At 38.5% G+C, this 22,865-nt stretch overlaps 1 protein-coding gene across 1 annotated transcript; it reads right to left on the bottom strand.

Annotated features, from left to right (window-relative positions):
• Nucleotides 1-8,303: 8,303 nt before the first annotated feature.
• On the bottom strand, nucleotides 8,304-20,603 carry PELI1 (pellino E3 ubiquitin protein ligase 1). Its single transcript, XM_006152191.3, has 6 exons — nucleotides 20,433-20,603; nucleotides 16,851-16,980; nucleotides 12,810-12,911; nucleotides 11,737-11,934; nucleotides 11,452-11,640; nucleotides 8,304-10,713 (listed from the first exon to the last, which is right to left on the bottom strand). Exons 1-6 carry the CDS (start codon nucleotides 20,501-20,503, stop codon nucleotides 10,147-10,149), a joined length of 1,257 nt encoding a protein of 418 aa, XP_006152253.1. The 5' UTR covers nucleotides 20,504-20,603; the 3' UTR covers nucleotides 8,304-10,146.
• Nucleotides 20,604-22,865: the final 2,262 nt, after the last annotated feature.

Genomic DNA, 22,865 nt, shown 5'->3' with positions numbered 1-22,865 from the left:
CCTAGACCCAGTGCTTTCTCACTTTCTCGCGCTTTCCCTGTCTCTCTCCAGGGAGGGCATGTGCTATAGTAAAAATAAATAAATAAATATAAATGCATTAAAAAAATAGTGTTCTTTCCAGCCAGGAAGTTGATGTTCTCACTGCATAAAATTTCTTTTTAATTATAAACAGTTCTCTAAATAAAGCCAGTATCACCTTTCCACATATCGAAACTTTAAAGAAACAAAGTAAGACACAGATTTTCTGAAAATGTTTTCCTCCAAGGAGGTGTGTTAGTTTCTTTTTTGCATGTAAATCTCTAGTTAATGCTGCATCCTGTGGTTCTAAGTCTATTGTACTAACACATCACAACAAGAGTATTTAGAAATCCAGGTTAATTGGCAGCCTGAAATGTCAGTCATAATGAGCAACAATGGCAAAGGTGAAATTAATGTTATATTCTGAGTAAAAATGTACATTTCTGGGTGTAAATTAACTCATTTGCCAAACTGCCATTTGGTAATATGTTTCATTGGTAAGCAGGCTTGATTCACCATAATGAATGAATGTGTGAAAAGGTTTAGATTAACTTTCTATCTGAATTATCATTACAACAAAATATTTCTGCACATCAGAAAGATGTTCAAACTAGTGTCACAGGTCAATATAAAATTAAGTTCCAATATAAACTAATAGGAGCAGGTCCTTGGAACTCATTAGGGAATCTGATATATTGGATCACTGCTCTGCACTGTCCCCCAACAATACCCTTTCAGAAATATTTCAGTTATGAATAATTTGGATTATCCTTTCCATTAGCCACTGAATAATGAAAAAGTTCCTTAGACTGAATATAACTCTACAATTCATTTATGTTGCTATGATTTTGTTGTATTTCCAAAAAGCTACTTAGCTCCTTGAATGAAGAGGCTATACCTTTGTTAGTTTGAGACCATCTGCAGTTACAGGTTTAATTCCACACACAAGACCAGCACCAAAGATCTGCAAAGGTAGGATGAGTCTTAATTCTTTGATGCCAGAGGGCTGGATTATAGTTATGTATCAATTAATGATGAGGATGTGTTCTGAGAAAAGTGTGTTTGGTGATTTTATCATCGTGTGTGTATCACAGGGCATTTACACACACCTACATAGTACAGCCCAGTGTGTACTTGGGCTAGATGGCTAAACTGTTGACTATGTGGTCTATCATTGACCCATACGTTATGTGGCACATGACTGTAATTTGTTGCCATACAAAAGAGGGTAATGAGATCCATGACCTCATATAAAGTCAACGAGTTAAACAGAAAAGTATGTACAACACTACAGGAAATGCTGGCTCAGTACAGCTGGATCCTCTCTGAAGGGCAGACCGCTTATCTTGATGTTTTCTAACTCCCCTCACTCACCTAGTCTAGTCTGTTTACAAGGAATATCTGCCCATTGTTACCTACTCTGATAAAGGAGTAGGTTTCTAAGGACTGGTTTCTAAGGCCAGGTTGGATTAAGGCTTGGATTCGTGCCCTGTCTGAAGAAGTCCTTTTATTTGTAAGATTCCACCCGGCATTTTCAATAGTCCTTTTGTATTTAAAGAGGAATTAAGACACTTTGATAAATAAATATAGCCACATTTGAAGTCAGGAGCAATAATGAAAACATAACCACCTTCAAATAAACTCTTTTTTTTTAATTTTAATTTTATTTTTTGGAGAAGTTTTTGCTATAGGGCGCGTGCGCTCGCCAGACAGACAGAGAGACAGAGACAGAAAGCGAGAAATCAACCCCCAGGGGGGATGGCCACGCCGCAATCCCTTCTCCTCCAGTCTCCTCCTGGGATCTTGGGCACACACGCACAAGCGCCCAGCGTGAATTTTAAGCCACCGGGTCCAGGACACGAACCGCGGTCAACTACATGGGAGTCCAGTGACATAGCCATTATGCTAACTGCTGGTCCCCTTCAAATAAACTCTTGATTGTTAAATCTCAAATTTTAAAAAGCTTTTAAAATATACTACCAAAATACTAAAATGTTCTTTTAATTTCTCTCTGCAAAAGGCCATATCCCAAGAGTAATGTCTTTGACCATGGCATGACAAGAATCACTTCACAGTTACATTACTTCTGCAACAAGATGCCAACTTTGCATAGTATGTGATTTAGGAATTCCATGGTTGAATTCTTTGGTAAAATCAATGAAAAATATAATCAACATTGTATTCACCCAGTATGACTAATAGAGACATGACACTAACAAACCTATTAGAATTGATAGAGAATTTCTTTTAAACTTATAATTTTATTCAAGATTCCAGGAGGAGAATGGAAAAGGGATTGCACCATGGCCAGCTTCCCTGAGGGATGATTTCTCACTTTCCCTCTCACTGTCTCTGTCTCTCTCTAGTGAGCACACACACCCTAAGACAAAACAAAACAAAAACAAACAAAAAGCCACTTTAAAGAAAGAAAAAATAAACTTATCAATTGAGGAGCTATACTTATTCCCAAATTGGGAACAGCTGTCTGGCGTGTATGGTGGGAGAGACCACTCTTCAAGAAACTGCCCATCTTCCTCCTCCACAATGCCCATGCAAGTTCAACTATGGGCATAATAACTTCAGGGATCCTGACATGTTAGCAAGAGCCAGTGGGACTGTCCTCCCACTACACCTCCTCAGCTGTCACCTCGGCCCATCCCTGCTTTGGGAGTCCCAAACTGTAGATATATAACACCTTTGGGACCCTCTCATTCTGTTGTCACTGATCACCTGGTCCAGTTCAGTTCCTGCCTCTCCACTAGGGATCGGTCCCTCATGATTCAAGATTTAGACAACTTTATGGGCATGTGAGAATTACATTACTATTAACTGTATGGTGAATTGAGAAAGATTTTTTTAAGTTGCTTAGTCATTTTAATATTCTAATGAAATGTTAACATCTCCATTTCAAATAATTTTTCCCAGGTAAGTTGACAAATTGAAAGCGAAGAGTATCTGAATGCTTTGCATTTCTGCAGAGGTATGTGTATGGCATGCAAATAACTGTCTCACTTTCACAGTAAACAGAAGAATAAAATAAGAGGCTTGTTACTGAGCACTCATGTTTGCCAAGTGATTTATGATGATGTATGCAGAGTTCCAAATGACTATGACTCTTGATCCTTTCTATTATTTTTTCTTAATTGCCATAAGATATAGGCACTCGACAGAGAGAGAGGGGTGGGGGAGGGAGAAGAAAGCTTCCTGCCAATGGAGTGGGGTCACACTACAATCTCATCTCCTCTATTACTCCATCTTGTTTGGATTTGGGAGATGCCTGCATGTGCACACATGTGCCCAGAGTGTTTTTCGAGCTGCTAGGTTAGGATTCAAATTGTAGTCAACCATGTGGGATCTAGCTCCCTTAACTACTAGGCCATGGAACCAGCTCATTTTCTTTCATTTCCAAACTAGGCAGACTTTTAGTTAAATGAAATCTGAAGTAGACTTTCCCCTACATTTGGGAACCACTGTTCACATGGCAAAATATTTTCACTCAACGTGCATTTAGGATTTAGAAAATATCGAAAGCAATGTACTAGGCTCAGCTATGGTGGCACAGGCAGCGGGGTTCTGCTTGATGCTGCAGGCCATGTGAGAAGATTTCGGGTTCCCATCCTCGGTCTCCCCAAACAAGCTGGGCATGCACCTATGATTCTGACTGCAGAACTGGTAGGGAGGATAGCAGCATGAAGACCCTAAGTGGGACCGTTTCTCTCTTTCCCCATCTCATGAAAGAAGCAGACTTAAAAAAAAAAAAAAAAAAGGAATGTAATTATCTCTGCTCAAACAAAGTATAGGAATACAACTGAATCTTGGTGACTCAACTGTATGATAATCAACAGAATTAGGATAGGCATGGGACTGAACTTCTATTACCAGATCTCTAAGTCAGTAATCACTTCCTGTGAATGATCTTGGTTTCCTTATCTGTAACTTAATTGCCAAGATCCCCTCTACTTTACATTTTACTATTTTTATTAACAGTTGTATGGCACATTTGTATTCTTTCAGACACGGGGGATACATCCTAAGCACCCCCAGTGTGTACCTGAGACCACAGAAAGTACCTAACCCTACGTAAACTCTTTTTGAACTGATAACCTGGAATACTACCTAAGTTACTACCATGCCGGTTATTAGTTCAGTGTGGCTGTACTGGGTGAAGGGACAATTCATACCCTGGGTGAGATGGTGAGATTTCGTCACACTATCCAGAATGACACAAAATTTAAATTTACCAACTTTTTATTTCTAGAATTTCCTACTTTATATATATATTTTTGGAGAGGTTTTTGCTATAGGGCACGTGCGCTCGCCAGAAAGGCAGAGAGAGAGAGAGAGAGAGAGAGAGAGACAGAAAGCGAGAAATCACCCCCCCCCGGGGGGGGGATGTCCACACCGCAATCCCTTCTCCTCCATTCTCCTCCCGAGATCTTGGGCATGCATGCACATGCAGCCGGCGTGAATTTAAGCCACCGGGTCCAGGACTCGAACCATGGTCAACTACATGGGGGTCCAGTGACGTAGCCATTATGCCACCTGCTGGTCCCCCTACTTTATATTTTCTGAGAGCAGGGAAAGTGAAACCACAGGTAAGGGGGCCTACTGTAATATGTACAACCCCAGGAACATCTGAAATGGGTAATATGAATTTTCCTTTCAGTGTTGACTGGCTGCCCTCTGTGCCTTCTGCATCAATATAGGTTCTCAAAAACTTGGCGGGATGACATTCTTTTGGGTAAAACTGATATTTCTTTTCTCCAGGATAATCCCTTTTGTTCTTTTCTTCTTGTTGCCCTGTCGACTTTCCAGTTAGTGCCACTTTTTGTAGTGCTTCACCTTTTCTTATCTTCAGCCAAGGAAAATACATCTTCTGGTCAAATAAGTAGCTTCTCTATCTGGCATTGTTTTGTTTTAGTTAATGCTCTTATTCAGTGTTTTGGTAGCTTAATGGCTCAGATTTTTCTTTCTTTCTTTTGCTATAGGGTATGTGTACTTGCCAGAGACAGAAGCAGAGAAAGTGAGGGAGCACCTCCCTCTTGGGGAGTGATTTTTCATTTCCTCTCTGGTGAGCACCCATGCCTTATTTCAAAAATCTAAAACGAAACACAAAAGCCCAAAGTGTCAGGAGGTTCTCCATGATCTAACTTCATCCCCACCACTACATCTAACCTGTCATTTTTAATTCTTTGACCTCACCTACTGCTGTTCTCATTTTCACACCACTTTGCTACATTGGCTTCTTTCCTAGAAATATGCAGGCATGCTATTTCAGAGTACTTGGAATGGCTGTTCAGTTTGTCTAAATGCTCTTCTCCAAGAGCTACCCCTTCACCATCCCAATGGGGCTTTTCCTGGCCCCATATTTGACTATTATAAATACTACTCTCCTTCAGCATATGACATTTTTTCTTATTTTAAGAGATATTTTTGCTATAGGGTGTGTGTGCTTGCCAGAGAGACAACGAGATAAGACAGAAAGCGAGAAATCACCCCCTGGCAGGGGGGGTGGGCAGGTAGCCACTCTACAATCCCTTCTCCTTCATTCTCCTCTTGGGATTTTGGATACTCACACACATGGGCCTGGCATGAGTTTTAAGCTGCCAGGTCCAACCGCGGTTGAGTATGTGGGAGTCCAGCGACATAACTGTTCCGCCATCTGCTGGTCCCAAGCATATGACATTTTATACATCTCTTTTCTGTGTTGTCCCCTCAACACAGTTCACGATCTCTCATGCTGTTATTTTTTACCTCCCACTAGAATACAAACCCCACAAGACAGGGGTTGTTTTTTTCCCCTCTTCTACATCACCCTATGTTTAGGACAGGGCTTAGTGAATAACAGTGGGTATTCAAGCCACTAAGAATGAGCAGATAAAATTTTAGGGCAAGTCTATGCCCTCCCTCCCCATTCATGTGTAATGGGATTAAGGATGAAGACTTGATCAATTAAGGTTTTAAAAGGTGAGGTCTTAGAGAATGATTGTGATTAGGATGGGGCCCTAGTGATTGAGTTCTACTGGGTTCTAAGGACAGAGGACCAGAAGAGACTCAGGGACAGCTGCTCTCGCCTACATGTGATCCAGACTGCAAAACACCTACCAGATATGGCTCCTGGAACTTGGACCTCCAAACTGTGAGCTGAAAAACCTGTACTTTTGTAAATCCGTAGTCTTGTATTTCTGTTAGCAACACAACAGCAGACTAAGACACGTATATTAGGTCGTTAGGAAAGTCATGATTTATTTTTCTAAGCAAAAACGCATCTTGACTTTCCCGTCTCCATTTAAGAGTAATTCTGAAAGTGGAGGTGAGAGACAGGCAAATGCTGCTCTAATTTACTACAGGGTTAATTCTTACAAAGAAAAAGGACATATAAGCATTGAAAATTGTTATGGACACGAGGGACAAAATGGATAGACAGTGGGGAGTGGAAGAGTGTAGAAAAGGAAATTTTGGGGAAATACAGAGAGGTAAGACATTTGTGGGACCATACGAGGTTTATTACCTGTCGATGATGATGTGTGTAGTATTCTCAACTGGGCTGGACTACGGTGTATATCATGCTGGGTAAAGTTTTTATAATCTAAATAATGTATAGCAATAGAATGTATAAATAATAATAACTTTTTAAAAATAAATTACATTAAAACTTTAGTACAAAAAAAGAAAACATATTACCAAGAATTCCACCATTTAATAAAAAAGAAAAGAAAAAGGAATCTGTCACAGATCTGTTAACCAGAGGGTCCCTAAAGCAGACTGGCAAAAGATGATCCACTGGGATGAAGGGTGAAAGTGTTAAAATTGTTTATCTTATATTCTCTGTATTTTTTTGTCTTTGCTACAGGGTGTGTGTGCTTGCAGGGTGTGGGTGTGTGAATGAGAGAGAGAGAGAGAGAGAGAGAGAAATCTCCTCCAGGAAGGATGGCCATGCCGCAATCCCTTCTCCTCCATTCTCCTCTGAGAATTTGGGCACACATACCTGCACGCCAAGCATGTTTTACAAGCCATTAGGCTTAAGACTTGAACCCTGTTGTTGGCCATGTGGGATCCAGTCATTCTTAACCTCTACACCACCTGCTGGCCCTATCTTATAAATTAAAAAGGCATAATACATGGATTTTTACTGATGCCTTCACTTTAATCTGCCAGAAGTTCAGGCAATACTCAGTTCTTGAGGCATACTAGGGGAAAGGTAGGGTCACAGTACTCAAATGATGTAATTGGATATTTACATTATTTATTCCTACTCTGCTTTATCTATACTAGAATATGTTTGTATGAAGGAAGAAATAAGCAATTACAGATTCAAAAGGATAACCTGGTAAAAGATTCTTATATCTGAATGCCTGCCTTTCATGTTTTGCTTTATAATTCTAATGTTCCAGAGAGAAAAGTTAATTCCCTGTACAACTTAAGGAACATTTAAATATAGAGACTGCTCTGATAGAAAAGTTAAGCCAGATTCTTCTTCTTGGCTCAGTCCTTGTGGTGCTATGATGCAAGTGCCCTGCAAGGTTGGAAGCCATATGGCTGACTGCAGCATGGGTCCCTGGGCAAACTTGAAGATCTGTTGAGTGTGGGCATGCACAGGTACCCAGGATCCTGATGTGCTAGAGTGCTGAGAAGGGAGACTGTGGCATGACGTGACCCCGCTGAGGGTGCTCCTCTCTCTCTTGTGTACGTGCATATGTTTTCTACTATTAAAACCAAAAACAACTTTCTTGACATTTAGGAAACCTAAATATAATGTTTTTTCCTCCTCCTTGGCCGTAATGCTGAATTCTCTTAATACAACTGAGTAAGAAAAAGTGATCCATTAGGCATTGGCAAAACAATAGAATGAGTATCCAAAATATTTGAATAGAAAACACCTAATTGAAATTGCCTATGTTTTCAAAACATGAATCTGATAGAAAATGAACTAGGTTATTTCCAGCTGCTACGAGGAAATTAAGGCACTTTGGGAAGACCATACATTTTTTTATGGTCACCAAGGTACAATGTAAACAGCCTAGTATACAACTTGGAAAGAGCTACCTTTCTAGCAGGACTTAACTTAGAAAAGGCCTCAGTTATTCAACCACTAACGAAGTTCCGTTATTAATAAGTAAGAGCTGCTTTCCAAAGAGAACCAGAGGCTTTAAAGTATTATATGAAATGCAAACTCATCTACTTCAAATGAATATTTTTGGAGTATGGGTAGATTTGTCAACAGTCTTCATTCTGGTTTCCCATTCTCATTATGCAAAATGAATTCACAGAGACAAATTCAAGTATCTGTTTTGAAAAGTATTTACTTAGTTTGAATAAATTAATTGCAAATAAAAATTAAGCTACAATATGCCTGAATAGAAATGACTATAACAAATACAACACAGGACTTGATTTCCTTGCATCAGTCACAAAGCATGTGACAATCTAGAAAATTTCAAAATCATTTATATTTCTTTGAAAAAGGGGTAACAGCAGTTATTGATACATCACAACTAATAAACTTATAATACAAGTTTCCTGACATGCATTTCCTGAGTGAACCCAAATAATCATTTTTAAAAACAAGGAAATTTTGACAGTTGAAGGAAACATAAAAAGTTCATGGCTTTTAAGCAATAAGTTTTGTGTTTTTAAAACCAAAAGAAAATTTAGAACACCACTGTACTAGGAGAAATTAAAGCTATACTACCACATACAAAAATCTGCTACAGTCAATTAAACATCATACAATTCTTCAAACTGAAGGAAAACAAATCAAAAGATTAAAAAATTATTCTGTCTAATCTAAAGGTGTACTGATTTCTACAAGTGTCCAAAAAAGGTTTGATGTAGTGCAACTGTCTATACTTCTCTTGTGGTACATTTTAAAAAGGTGGGAGGGGAAGAGAGGAAAATACTCCTTTTCTCACTTCTGAAAGCAGAAGACTTACTGGGATTAGGAAGTAAACAGACCATGCAGTGTGTCCCTCTGCTCTGCTGTCACTAGTGCTCAGTTGCTAACCAGTTACTTCCTTGCATCATTTTATGGCAACTCTTCTTAGGATTCAAGCCCATAGTTAAGGCTGGTCTGCTAGGTTTAAAAATGGGGCCACTAGAGTCACTCAGCCCTTCCTATCTCTCAATTTCCCCATGCCTAGAGATAAGGCTTTATAAACACAGAATAATTAAGCATTTATTTTTTTCTAAAAGCAATTCATGTCATTCTTTCTTGCTAATTTATGCTTTTTTTTTTCATGGGAATTTTTTTTTTCCCTCTAGAAACAGTGAACAGATGAACCACAGTTTATATCCAAAAAATAAATTTGCCAAATGTTGCTGATACTAAAAACAGATTAGTTATCATGGGAGAAAAATAGATAATCTAGATTAAATTGCATATTCAAAGGAGCATATAAAATGTTTCTTAGCATTAAGTTTCTGTTATAGTACTACACTGGAGAAACATTATGGAAAAAAATCTTTCCTGATTATCTCAATGTGGTTAAAAACAAACACTTCTAACACAATGAATAATTAATATGAATTTGGTTTTACAAAGTATTCTAATTTACCAAATTCCATATTTAAAGGGGGGGGGATGCCCTTGTCCTTCCTAACTGCGAATCCTTGAGCGATGTGCTCACTAAGCTACCATTCACACCCAGGGTGTGACGCCATCGTGACCATGCTACTCTATCCAGAACATTCTAAGGTATTTTCTATAATAAAGATAAATAGAAAAAGAGTTAATATACACATTGCTGTATTTTACAATGTTTGCAACAAACTGTAAACTAACATAGTTTGAACCAACAGTACCCTCAGTTATACAAAACAATTTAACACTGAGGATGGGTGATTCAAAAACACTAAAACGAAGGCATCGAATTAGACTATGTCTTTTTCTCCTCAAAATATATTTTCAAAACCCAGAATTCAGAAGTCTGGTACTTTCAGAAATTCCTTTCCTTGAGTTTCCCAGGTTTTTGCTCAGAAATTGGTAGTATTTATTATAAATGTTTTTAAAAATTCTTCATTTTAATGCAAATGACCAGAGCAGAGAAACTGTGACGCGGACAACAGCTTGGAAAACCCAATTTACTTAGCTTATAAATGTATAACGTAGTCCTAGAGGACAACTGTCTGTTAGTCTAGAGGTCCTTGGAAAATCAGTCTGATGTAGCCTTGTTCACCAGCCAACTGATGTGCACAAAAGGGACAGGCTGCATGAAAAGTATGTGTACCATGAGGCAGCGGAATCTGGGACCAATAGGCAGTTGTCTTTTCTGAACACACGTGCCCACATGGGCTAAAAGCATGGGTTGGAGGGCCGGCGTCCACATAAAATCCAGCTTCACATCCAAGCCAAAGCGGGACATAGGGACCAACAGACCTACACATAGGACATTCACGATCTTTTCCGTCACGTTCTTCTTTATTTCCCCAGTTATGATAGCCGTGTACGTGGCCACAGTTTAGATATACCCAAGGTTGTTTTTCATCTACAACATCTTTCCTCTTCATACTAGGAAACGCTAGTGTGTTGAACCCTACAGGGCATTGAGGTCTTGCTGCATTGATTTCCTGTCTTAAAGCTTCTAAATGCTTCACTGTAGGAGTATGGGAAAGGCCCTCTGCCGTACGCCACAGCAATGTTGCACCACAGAGGTCAATTAATGAGCCATCTTGTAACTGATTGGTCTCAATTTCCACCTAGAGGAGACAAGAATCAAAAACATATTCACCACTATGTTTTGAATTTGTACATAAGAGTTTTAATTTTAAGTGGTTCTAATTCAAGAAATGAAATTTCTCAGTGTTATCACAAAATATTCAAGAAATTCTGATAGCAGTCATGAAATATGTAAGTCTGAATACCAGGATAAAATAATGAACAGTAATAGATCGCTTTTTAGCCTTAGAGAAAACTTATGACCAAAACATCTGGCTAATCAATAAGTCTAATATTTGTAATTAGGTAAATATGGCCAAAGAAATACAGATAGATGTAGAGGGACCAGAGTGCTAATATAAGAAAACTTAGGTCTTAAAATATATTAACAGGGACCAGCAGGTGGTGTGGTGGTGAAGGCGCTGGTCACTCCCATGTGGCCGACCATGGTTCAAGTCCTGAACCTGGTGGTTTGCTTTCTCACTTCCTCTCTCTCTCTCATTCTGTGTGTCTCTCTCTGGTCAAATTAAAATAAATGAATGAATAAATAAAATTAAATAAACAATTCTTTGAAAAAAATATATTAATAGGACAGAAGAGAAAAAAATATAGTTTTCTAATTGAAACATTAAGATACGGTTCTCTAATAAGAGTATTTGGTAGTGTTTGACAGAACTCTGGGTCAACATTAGTGCTTTTTTTAATATATGTTAACATGTTTAGTCCAACTCATCCCAATGTGTTTATCATACCTAAGAAGCTACAAATTTAGTACTTACCATTTTTCCTCTCTGCTGAGCCGATCGAGTTTCACGCAGGCTGAACACATTTCCACACACTGATATTTCTCTCCATATTCCAGGCTTGGAGTCTTCTGTGAACCCATTGCGTGGATGCATCACAAGAACGCCATTAGTGGTCAAGCCATCCATCTGCCCATCAGATGTCTTCCATTTGGCAGCCTTCTCCTAGGAGAAATAATAGAAGTGAGCTACCATTTACTTAAAATTTGGAAATAGAAAATAGTATTAAAGGATGCAACATTTAGGAAAAAAGCTTTTTACCCCAAGAAAGATGTTTTTTGATGAGTCAAATCCTGCGGCATAAATCCGTGCTGTAAAGGGAGGATTCCGTTCACATATGATTCTACAGGCAAATCTTGATATAGTGCTTTGCACGGACTGTGTATCAGAATTACTTTGACTTCCAGGAACTGTGTCAGTTACTACAAAATCAATGGGGCTTTCAGTCGACCGACCAATCTAAAGGAAAGAGAAATATCTATAAACCTATTCAAAAAATACAGTGGAAAATCCATTCAAGAAAGGAACAGTAAGATGAAAACATTAACCCTCTGAAATTTTGAAAGCTTAAACATATCATTATCAACTCTGGGGACATCTATACCTGTGAAAATGAATGGCATCTGATCACATACATGTCCTATTTAATTTGGTTTTTAAAAAGTCCAAACCTTTAGAAAACCCAACATTAAGGGAGAAAATACCAAGAATTTTTTGGCCTCAACTGTTCTATAATCTATCAGTTTATGGAAACAACAGCAGTAATTAGTATAAAGAATAACAGGGGGAAAAAACTTTTATTGCAACAGTAGCTTTGACCAAATATGTCCTGGAAAACAAGTTTGACCTCATATGCATGGGATGGAACTCATGTTAGTTAGAAACTGCCTGTACTTTGTGTTACCTAGAGAAAAAGGTGGGAAGTGGCAATAAAAATCATAAATATGTGTGGAATATTTCTTGATTTCCTCTTCTGGATAATAATAGCTAATGTTTACTAAGAGTCGGCTAGGAACCTGGCACAGCTGTGAGTACTTCATTTGCATGAGCTCACTTACACCTAATGTCATGAGGGAGATGCTATTGCCTGTACTTTGTAAGTGAGGGAAATAAGGCATAGAACAGCTCAGTAATGTTTACCAAAAATTCTGATTTCAGAGCCCTTCTCTTAACCATGTCACATTGACTTCTATACATGAGGTTTAAAAACCAATGTATTTTAATGAAAATACATAATTATATATGATAGTCCTTAACGTGACCACAGCAAAATTCACCAACACATTCTTAGCATTTTTGGTTTCTAAGAAAAAAAAAATCGTATGTTATAATACCTGAAACATATCAGTGTTGCTGTCATATGTATATTCAACCACCACTGTCTGGGCCCGAGACAAAGTATATGATATGCTATGCTGGTCTTTGTTGCTTATTGCCTAAGAATGAAAAGATTAATAGCAAAAATTAGCAGGCAGGTCAATAAAATCAGGTAGGCAATCTTTTATTAAAAAGAGGCAAATCTATTTATTATATATATATATAACATATGCATGTGTATTTCCCCCCCCCCCCCAAATTTAGGATACAGGTTAATAACTCTTGAATAACCTCAGCTATGACAGTGGTTTCTCAGGCCAAGTGGGTATAGAATAGTTGGAAGCAGTAAGAGAGTAAGAACATAATTTAATTCTATCAAAACACTACACAATCTGGGTCTATAAACATTTTAAATGATAAAGTAATCAAAATTAAATCCCAGGTAGAAATTGAAAACAGTACTTAGTACTGCTTTGATAACAATACAAAATCTTATGAGGTTAGAGGTAATCTTATGTTTAAAGTAATTCAAAAGTTATAAAGTTAAACGGTAAGCAGGGTTAACTGATTTTCTAACCAGTCTGTGACTGTAGAGATGACAATCTTTGCCATATATGCTGGGTTCCAAACAGAAAATTTCATAGAATGATTAAACATAACCAAAGGAAATGAATATAATGCCATGACTGTACCTCTGACTTACCCTAAACTAAAAACATTGCTAAAAAGAACTTTTCAGTTTTGTTTTCAAGCCTTTTTTGTGCATACTCTTTGGAGAGAACTTCAGAGAAGGGGAAAAACCTAGTCACTGCACAAAGGAAGTGGAAACAGTTGCGTAAAAGGAAAACAGATACAAAGACACAAGAGTGATTATAAAGCACCTAAAGAAAAAAATGTTTCTTAATTAGAAGTTTGGCATTATAAAATTTTACTAGATTTCAGTTTGTAGCTAATCTGTAATAGAAGAAGCCTTAAGACAATAGTTTTATGATTAATTAGGACTGTCAAAATTTCAAATATACAAAAGGAATAAACAAAGACTTGGGCACTATCTATCACATTATTAAAGCTTAACAATGCCACTTTTGCTTTTGATATTTTTTTGTTAAAAGAAATTAAACTTCATAGATAAAATCGTGTCTCCCCAGGGACCAGCAGTTAGCGTAATGGCTATGTCGCTGGACTCCCACGTAGTCAGTCACGGTTCAAGTCCTGGACCCGGTAGCTTAAAACTCATACCAGGCGCGTGTGTGTGCGTGCCCGTCCCCCCTGGGGGGTGATTTCTCGCCTTTTATCTCTCTGTCTCTCTCTGTCTGGCGAGCGCATGTGCCCTATAGCAAAAACCTCTCCAAAAAAAAAAAAAAATCGTGTCTCTCCTGATTCCCCTTTCTTCACAGAGGTATCCGGCCAAGAATGCAGTATAGATCATTTACATGCATGCTGTTAATATTTTTTACCACACATTTATGTATTAAAAAACATTATATAATTGTTTTATAGGTTTCCTTTTTTTTAAGAGAGATTTTTGCTATAGGGCATGTGTGCTTGCCAGAGAGACAGAAAGTGAGAAATCACCCCTTAGGGGAGATGGGATGGCCACACAACAATCCCTTCTCTACCATTCTCCTTTCAGGATCTTGGGCATGCATGCACATGAACCTGGTGTTGAGTTTTAAGTCACCGGATCAACACACAGGAGTCCAGCAACATAACCATTATACCATTTGTTGGTTCCTGCTTTACAGGTTTTAAAATCTACAACTTAACTCAGGATTATGCAGCTGAATTTTTTTCTTTTTAAATCTGCTTAAGAGCACATGTGTTCACTGGAGAGAGAGAGAGAGAGAGAGAGAGAAAGTGAGAAAGCACCCACCTTGGAGGATAGCCATGCCATGGTCCCTTCTCCATTCTTCCCTTATAATTTTGGGCATGCATGTGCATGCACCCAGCATATTTTTTAAGCTGCTGGATTGTGGACCTGAATCATGCAATTGGCCATGTGAGATCTAGCTGCCTTAATTACCATGCCACTGACTGGCCCCAAGCAACTGACTTTTTGATCAAATAATCACTCAGTGTTTTGAAAGTTAATTCTTTTTTCAAAAAAAGAATGACTTTATTTAATTTTTTATTTACTCATTCATTTACTTTAATTTGACTAGGGAGAGACATACAGAGAGAGAGAGGGAGGAAAAGTGAGCATGCAAGATACCAGATCCAGTATTCAAACTGAGGTAGGCCACGTGGGAGTGTCCAGCGTCTTAACCACCATGCTCCCTGCTGGCCCCGAAAATTCATTCTGGAGAGATTTATAAAGCTGCGTCTTACTGGACTGGATTTTAATCACTTATCCAGATGATCGCCTGACTAAACAGTTTTCTTCATAACCTCACTAATATATTCCTCTAAAATTTAAAGTGGAAAGATACTAATATTAATCCCTAATATTCTTGTTGCCTGATAAAGAGGAAAAGAAGGCAACAATGAAAACATGAGGGAATGACATAGGAAATATGGGAAGGGGAGAAAAGAAAAGAATAGGATATTATAGAGGAATCAGAAATGTTTTCCTTTATAGTGGTTCTCAACCATAGGCAGTATTAGCTGTCTAAGAGATATCTGAAAATATGTAAGTGCATTAATTTTTTTGGCTATCACAATGATTCGAGGGTTCAAATGTCATTTAGTGGGTGGAGGGCCAAGAACATGAAACATCCTGCAGTATGTGGAACAGTCCTGCACAATGAAGAATGGGCCAACCCAAAGTGCAAAGAGCACTCCTGTGTGGAACTACTGTTAAGAGAAGCTCCTCAGGCTGGACCAATAAACCATCCACTTTTACCACATCCTTTCTTGGCAAAGTAGCAACACCCCACGTTATTCCCACCTCCCCCCAGAAAAGCCAAATCAAACAACAAAACACCTAAAAAGCAACTGTTCCTTTTCTATGCTCACTCCTTAATACTGGGTTGTTGGAAAAGTCATGACATTTTTTCTATGCAAAAATGCGTCATAACATTTCCTATAACCCAATAGTAATAACGGAGGCCTATTCAAGGTTGAAGACTCCATTTCACACACAAAACTAGATATAAAACAAAGTGAAAAATCCAATTAACTTTAGGGACTGGGTCTGTGACCTAAAACAGGGCAATGTACACCAATTTTACTGTGTCTCACTGTAACTTACAGAGCTATTCATCAGATGGTATATTAACATGCATCCTAGGGCTACATAGCTAAAGTATAGAAAATTCTACTTCACAAGTCAAAGGATTCTAATTTTTCAATTTGCTCGTCATGGCATCAAATTCAGTCTGTGTTACAAAATTGAAAGTAGAATAATTCACAGGGAATGTAAAGAAATTCCTCTACTTATCCATCACTCAATGGTCCAGGTTCTAGGGATTTTGGTAGGGGTAAAAAAAAGGGTTTATTAAAAGCATTAACTAGGGTAGGGGTTGAAAATGATACTGCAGATACACGAGGGTATTTGCTTTCATACTTTTGATTCAATCTAGTTACTGGAGTCTACTTTGTACAAGCCACTGTGCTGAAAGCTATGTGAGTCATAATATGAACCAAAATAAAAAAAAGCAAAAGCATCTATAGAATCTTAAAGATCCTTAGTTAAAAAATTACCTCATCCAAACAAGCATTTGAACCTGACTACATATTCTACACCACATTCTTCCACCCAGCCCAGGTAAGACTCCTCTAGTAACAGAGTGGGCATCTCTTTCTCAGGGGGAGATAGTGGCCAAGTTCTAAATATTAGATGAAGTTGGGCCTGCCTCCACCCCTTTTAGTGAGGAAAGAACATTTTCTTGTAAGTTCTACCCATCGATTCTAGTTTGTCATTTAAAAAAACAACCAATTCTCCTTCCATATGGCAGCAATTCAAATACCATGTCCTCAAAGTCTTTTCTCCAACCCAAACAAAAAGAAATGTCTGAAATAGAAATGTGAGGGGAATGCTAGAGAATATGAACAATAGCGAATGTCTTTCAAAAACGTCTCCAGGTTAATTCATTTAGCCTTTTCTTTTTCTTTTTTACCTTTGCAGCCTGAGGAGTACAAGCAATGTGCACTGTGCTGGGCTTCACCCCATTTGCCTTAGGTCTTTTAAACAAAGCAAACCGACTTTTCCTCCTTCCTCTATCGCCATTTGGGAGAGACCCATTATACCTGATAAGGGGGAAAAAAAGTTTAGGTGATCTCTTATAAGAACCACACAATTATGAAACAATTTTACTTCACCTTGTGGAATCGATCCCCAATTAATTATCTATTTGCACATTATAATAATCTCAAATTCCTTTTAGCAATTGCTGATCTCTAGACCAGCTGCCTGTGTATAAAAAAAAAACAAAAAACAAACCAAGATTCTTCTGGCTAAATCCCAAGGCACAGAGAAGTACCTTTTGGATTACACATAGCTCTGAGTTCTTTATATATTTTTTTCTCTTCTTTTACTGAAGACAATCAGGAGCTGATTAATGGCATATCTGAGTCCTTATGACTCATTCTGTTTTTTTTTTTTTTTTTAGGTGAATGCTTGCATGTGCTAATACAACCTTTAAGAGTACAGTATGTATTGTTTAAAATAGAATCTCCTTTAATTGTGAACCAAACACCTTAAGTAGCTGAACTTTCTGAAGTAAGAAAAAATATTTTTTAAGAGATTTTTGCTATAGGGTGCGTGCGTTCACCAGACAGACAAGAGAGAGACAGAAAGCAAGAAATCACCCCTCAGGGGGGATGGCCATACTGCAATCCCTTCTCCTCCATTCTCCTCTCGAGATCTTGGGCACGCACACGTGCCTGACGTGAGTTTAAGCCACTGGGTCCAGGACTCGAACCACGGTCGACTACGTGCGAGTCCAGCGACATAGCCATTACGCTAACTGCTGGTCCCGAAGTAAGAAAATTTTGACTTAAGTCTCAGCTACCTGAATGTATATACACATATTCACACTACGTTGGCAGAACCTCTCCAGAACCTCTTAGATATCTGCTAAGTAGTGATTAAATATACTTTTGTTACTTCAGACCTCTGACCATTCCTCCATAACTTACACATGATGTAAAGGTAAGCAAGTAAGGAAGAACTGGACTACCAGGGAAAAAGTTACCAAAAAACGTGCATGTCTACACTATTGAGGTCTACCCCGTCCATCACCTCACTCAATCTACCCTCATTAAAGCTCATCACGATTAGCATCACGGTTCTCATCTTTACAGCCTAGGAAACAGGCTCATGGGAAGTAAGTTCTTTTCGGACAGTCACAAAGTGATAGAGAAGCCAGAATCTGAATTCAGGTATGTTTATCATACTTCTTCTTTTTTGGTCATTCTTCACTGCTTCATGGAGGCATGAGCAGTAGCTCAATGGTGATCTTTCCTCATTCACTGTCCTCCCTCCCTTCCCACAATGAAATCTTTAGTTTAATGATTTCTTTATATATAGTTGGTCAAACTGAGGTGACATGAGACAGGGAATAAGAACAGTTTTGAGAATGGAGAAGAAAAGTGATTCCAAAATGGCTCACAGTAGCAGCTGACAAGGAAAAATCATGCTTAAAGCTGAGAAGAGTTAACTCAGTGACTGCCAAATACAGTCACACATTGCTTCATAATAACGAGGACATGTTCTGAGAAATGTGTCATTAGGCAATTTCGCTGTTGTGCGAACATCACAGTTACTTACACAAACCTAGCTGGTACAGTCTATTACATACCTAAGCTATATGGTTTAATCTTATGGGACCACTGTCATATGGGCCAACTGAAATGTTATGTGGTATGTGGACTGTGGATAAATTATACTGATCCCTTATAAAAAATAATACTCTGCACTGGAGAAATCCCTGGTTAATCTTGCTAGCCTTGCTGTAAGTCCAAAGTACAGCCCCTTGTCTAATACCTTAATTCTGTTATTCAAGGCTGTGTGTTGCCATTGGCCCCACCGTGGGTTCTTCACCGACCTTTACTACTGTTCTGAGCTGCATGATTCATTCCTCTTCTCGATCTAAGCTCTCTATTCCCACACTATGTTCCAATAGTTCAAAACTCTTTTCTAAGTAGCAATGGCACAGAGCTGACAACCTTGTTCAGCCCCACTTCTTCTAGAGGGCTGAGAAGCAGAGTTGCATTTTAAGACACTAAGTGCTAGATACAGAGATAATTACTATTGCTACTGATAAACAGAAATTTCTAGGGTAAGAGAGGCAGTTTAAAACCAAATACTAAGTTTTAAATATTTTTCAAATGACTCTCAAATTTCCTGTGGAATAATTTAGAGTAGTTTTTTTGAAGGTTAAAACTGTTTGTCATTAATACATTATAATCTATGTTATTTGAAGTTATAACAGTGTAAGTTACTATATTAAGTTTATGATCTTTTCAATTCTGTTTCTGAGGGGAAAAACAATTGAAATCTCAGAGGGCCTCAGATGATCTTGTCTCACTGGCATTTACAGAGGAGGAAATGAAGGCTGAGAGTGGTTAAGTGACTTGCTCAAGGTCATACAGTTAGCAGTGTTAGAACAGGCCCTGGGATCTAGGAGTCTTGACTTCTGGTCAAGCGCAATAGTCCCCTATCATCAACTTGATTTCTCTTATTTTCTCATCTGAAACAACTGACTCTCAAACAAACTGCACTGCCTAGAGCTGCTTTTTAGGCAGAAGGAAAAGAAATAGCAGGAGGAAAGTCAATTTCTCAGCTGAGATCTCTAGTTAGAGTCTAACACGAACCATCTCAGTTTTGACAGTTATGGCAAATTTAGATGGAGCAATCTAAAATAATGGAATCATGTATTCCTCAATCTTCAGATTGTGTTTCTGGGAGTATGACTGAGATTCCTTTTGAAGCAAACATGAGCAAGCTCCCAAGCTTCAGAATCACCACGCTGTGACCACGTATCTACACAACTCCTTTCATTAAGTACAGCACAGCTGGACCATGAGCACACAGCAACCACCACTTCAGAGGGGTAATGCAGCAAGTAAATACCAAGCTACATGAAACAACCTGAAGCAGAGGAAGATGATTTTTGGTAAAGTCAATGGAGGCCAATTTTTCTAAAAAATAGAAGGATGGGAAGATAAATGGAATAAGTATGTGACATTAGACACATACATTTTTCATTTTATGTTTAAGAAATGTTGCCCTTTCTGGGGTTAACTTATTTGAGTACTTATAAAAGGTGGCATGCGGGAACCAGCAGTTAGCGTAATGGCTATGTTGCTGGACTTCCATGTAGTCGACCGCGGTTCGCGTCCCGGACCCGGTGGCTTAAAACTCACGCTGGGCGTGTGTGCGTACATGCCCAAGATCCCGAGAGGAGAACAGAGAAGGGATTGCAGCTTGACCATCACCCCTGGGGGATGATTTCTCGCTTTCTGTCTCTATGTCTCTGTCTGGTGAGTGCACACGCCCTATAGCTAAAAAACCTCTCCCAAAAAAAAAAAGGTGGCATGAATATAAACAGAAAAAGAGTTTCTTGATTTGATAACATTATTCTATAGTTTTACATTCTTTTTGGAAGTAGATAAAACTCTTTAGAAAGGACTTTTAACCTAGATGCCAAAGTTACTATTCATTATTCAGTTTTATGTCTTCAATGAAATAACCTTACCCTAAGACGATGAGTTCACCATATTTTACTGGTGCTTTGGATGGATGATTTTCTTGATCAGGAGAAAACATGAGCTTGGCTGTCTTTCTCAAATCTTTATTCACTGGTCAAGAGCCTCGGGACACCTTTTGCATTATTTCCTAGAGAGGGAAAAGCTTTCATTAGTAATGTGAACAATGAATTTCAACTTAAATATTATTTTCCATTTGTCCTTGAGTAAAATATTGTGCAAAGTGTCAAATATACAAAGTACACAACATTTCAGTAACTGTTATACACCTGACATAAAACTCTTTGGGTTGTTGGAAAAATCATGATGTATTTTCGCAGAGAAAAACACAGGAACATACATCATGACTTTTCTGATGACCCAATATTTAAAAGGGCTAAGAAAATTGAAAAGAAAAAACTGAAGGACTTCCATTTTCAGGAAGATAGGAGATGTACTTTCCCCTATTATTTCTGCTAAGTACAAGTAAAAAACCTCGACCTTCTACATAAAACTTAAGAACTTGACTATGAAAAGTGGAGAGAAGACACATCAGGCAGGGACCATAGGATCCAAAGAACAGAGAGTGGTGAGTGCTCTGTTTTTTTTTTTTTTTTGCCTAATGTATCCCAGATTTAGAGCTGGCTAGTAAACTCAAAATGCCAACTGGCATAGACAAAAAAGGACAAAGGCCACAACAAAAACTTGCTCTCTCTCTTTCTCTTCTCTTTTTTTTTGGGGGGGGGATCTTTGCTATAATAGGGTGTGTGCACTCACTGGAGACAAAAAGGGAGAAGTCACCCCCCAGGGCGAATGGTCGTGCAGTAATCCCTTCTCCATTCTCCTCTCAGGATTTTGGGCACGCACATACATGTGCCCAATGTTAGTTTTAAGTAGCTGGGTCCAGGACTTGAACCATGGTCGGCTATGTGAGAATCCAGCGATGTAACCTTATGCCACCTGCTGGTCCCAAAACTTACGCTCTTTGGCTAAAGGGACAAGAAAGGGGCAGCTCAGCAAGGCAAAACTTTTGACAATAACTGCTGTCTACTCCAGCCAAACACACAGAAAATACCGTGGTGCCACTCACTTAAGTAAGTGCTACATGTGGAGCCTCAATTTTCACCTTATGATACTATGGAGGAGATCCAATGCCCCACTGGGGTGGTGTCAGAGCAAGCCAATTAGGGAGTCAGGACTTTCACCTGATGGCCACACATGTCCCTAAACTCACCCAAGTGGTATTTATTAGTGGAGTTATGTGGGGAATCTGGATTTCTACCTCCACCAAGCTTCTTCCTCTTTTAGTGTCAGTGGAAACTGAGTTGGGAACCGGGACTTCTTAGTCCACCTGGCAATAATGAAGAGGTACCCCCATTACCGTGCCAAAGCAGTGTCATGAAAAACTAGTAGAAACAGAAGGATTAGACAGTATTGAGTCTCATAACATACTATGAAAACCTCCAGGTTTTAATAGAATATCAAGAACTAGAAAGATTAAAAATAATGCAAAAAGGTAATCAATACATGCTAAAACGGAGATGACAGAATTACTTAACAAAGGTTTAAAGGCGGCCATGATAAAAATGCTTCAATAAACAATTAGAAAACACATGGAACAAGTTAAAAAAAAAAACAACCCAAAGTTTCTACAAAGAAACAGAAGATAAAAAGAAGCAAAAATGGGAACATTAGAGCTATTTTAAACAAAAACTCACTGGATGGGCTCAAAGGCAGAAGGAAGGAATGCAGTAAAGCAGTGAACTTAAACAGTAAAGAAGCAGTGAAGATGGAACAGAAGTTATCCAATCTGAACACAGAAAAAAACCCCAACAACAGAACAGTATGAACTTGTGGGACTTTAGCAAAAGAGGTCATTGGAGTATTACTGGAGCCCAAAATGAGATAAGAGTGTGGAGCTGGGAAAATACTCAGAAATTATTACTGAAAACTTATAAAATTTGGGAAGAGAAATAAAACTACAGAACCAAGTAGCTGTCAAGGGGCCGGCAGTTGGCATGGTGGTTAAGATCGCAGGACTCCCACATTGTCGACCATGGTTCAAATCCTGGATCTGGTGATTGCTTTCTCACCTTCTCTCTCTCACACACTCTGTCCTTCTCTGTTCAAATTAAAATAAATAAATAATGAAATAAAGTTAAAATAATTCTTAAAAAAAAAAAAGAAGCTGGTCAAACCCTCAAAAGGATATACCTAACCAGATCTATGCCAAGATATATCACAAACTTGTGAAAACTAAAGGCAAAACAATATCTTGAAAGCATAGAGAAACAACATCTTATCTAGAGAGGAAAACCAATTTGAATAACAGCAATTTCTCATGAAAAACACAGAAGCCTGAAGATAGCAGTATAACAGTTTTCAGATGCTGACAAAAATGGAGGGGAGATCGAGACATTCTCAGATGAAGGAACATTAAGAGA

Source organism: Tupaia chinensis, unplaced genomic scaffold (assembly GCF_000334495.1).
Source record: "Tupaia chinensis unplaced genomic scaffold, TupChi_1.0 Scaffold000341_1, whole genome shotgun sequence".
NCBI classification, from domain to species: Eukaryota; Metazoa; Chordata; class Mammalia; order Scandentia; family Tupaiidae; genus Tupaia; species Tupaia belangeri.
This window is presented reverse-complemented; position numbering and strand designations above follow the sequence as displayed.

What these genes read in the sequence shown, in the direction of transcription:
- PELI1 (XM_006152191.3), bottom strand. Translation starts at nt 20,503, where the DNA reads ATGTTTTCTCCTGATCAAGAAAATCATCCATCCAAAGCACCAGTAAAA. An exon ending in GCAACACTGATATGTTTCAG is followed by an intron (nt 11,935 to 12,809) that starts GTATTATAACAT and finishes TCTTTCCTTTAG; the next exon opens with ATTGGTCGGTCGACTGAAAG. An exon ending in CTCAGCAGAGAGGAAAAATG is followed by an intron (nt 10,714 to 11,451) that starts GTAAGTACTAAA and finishes TGTCTCCTCTAG; the next exon opens with GTGGAAATTGAGACCAATCA.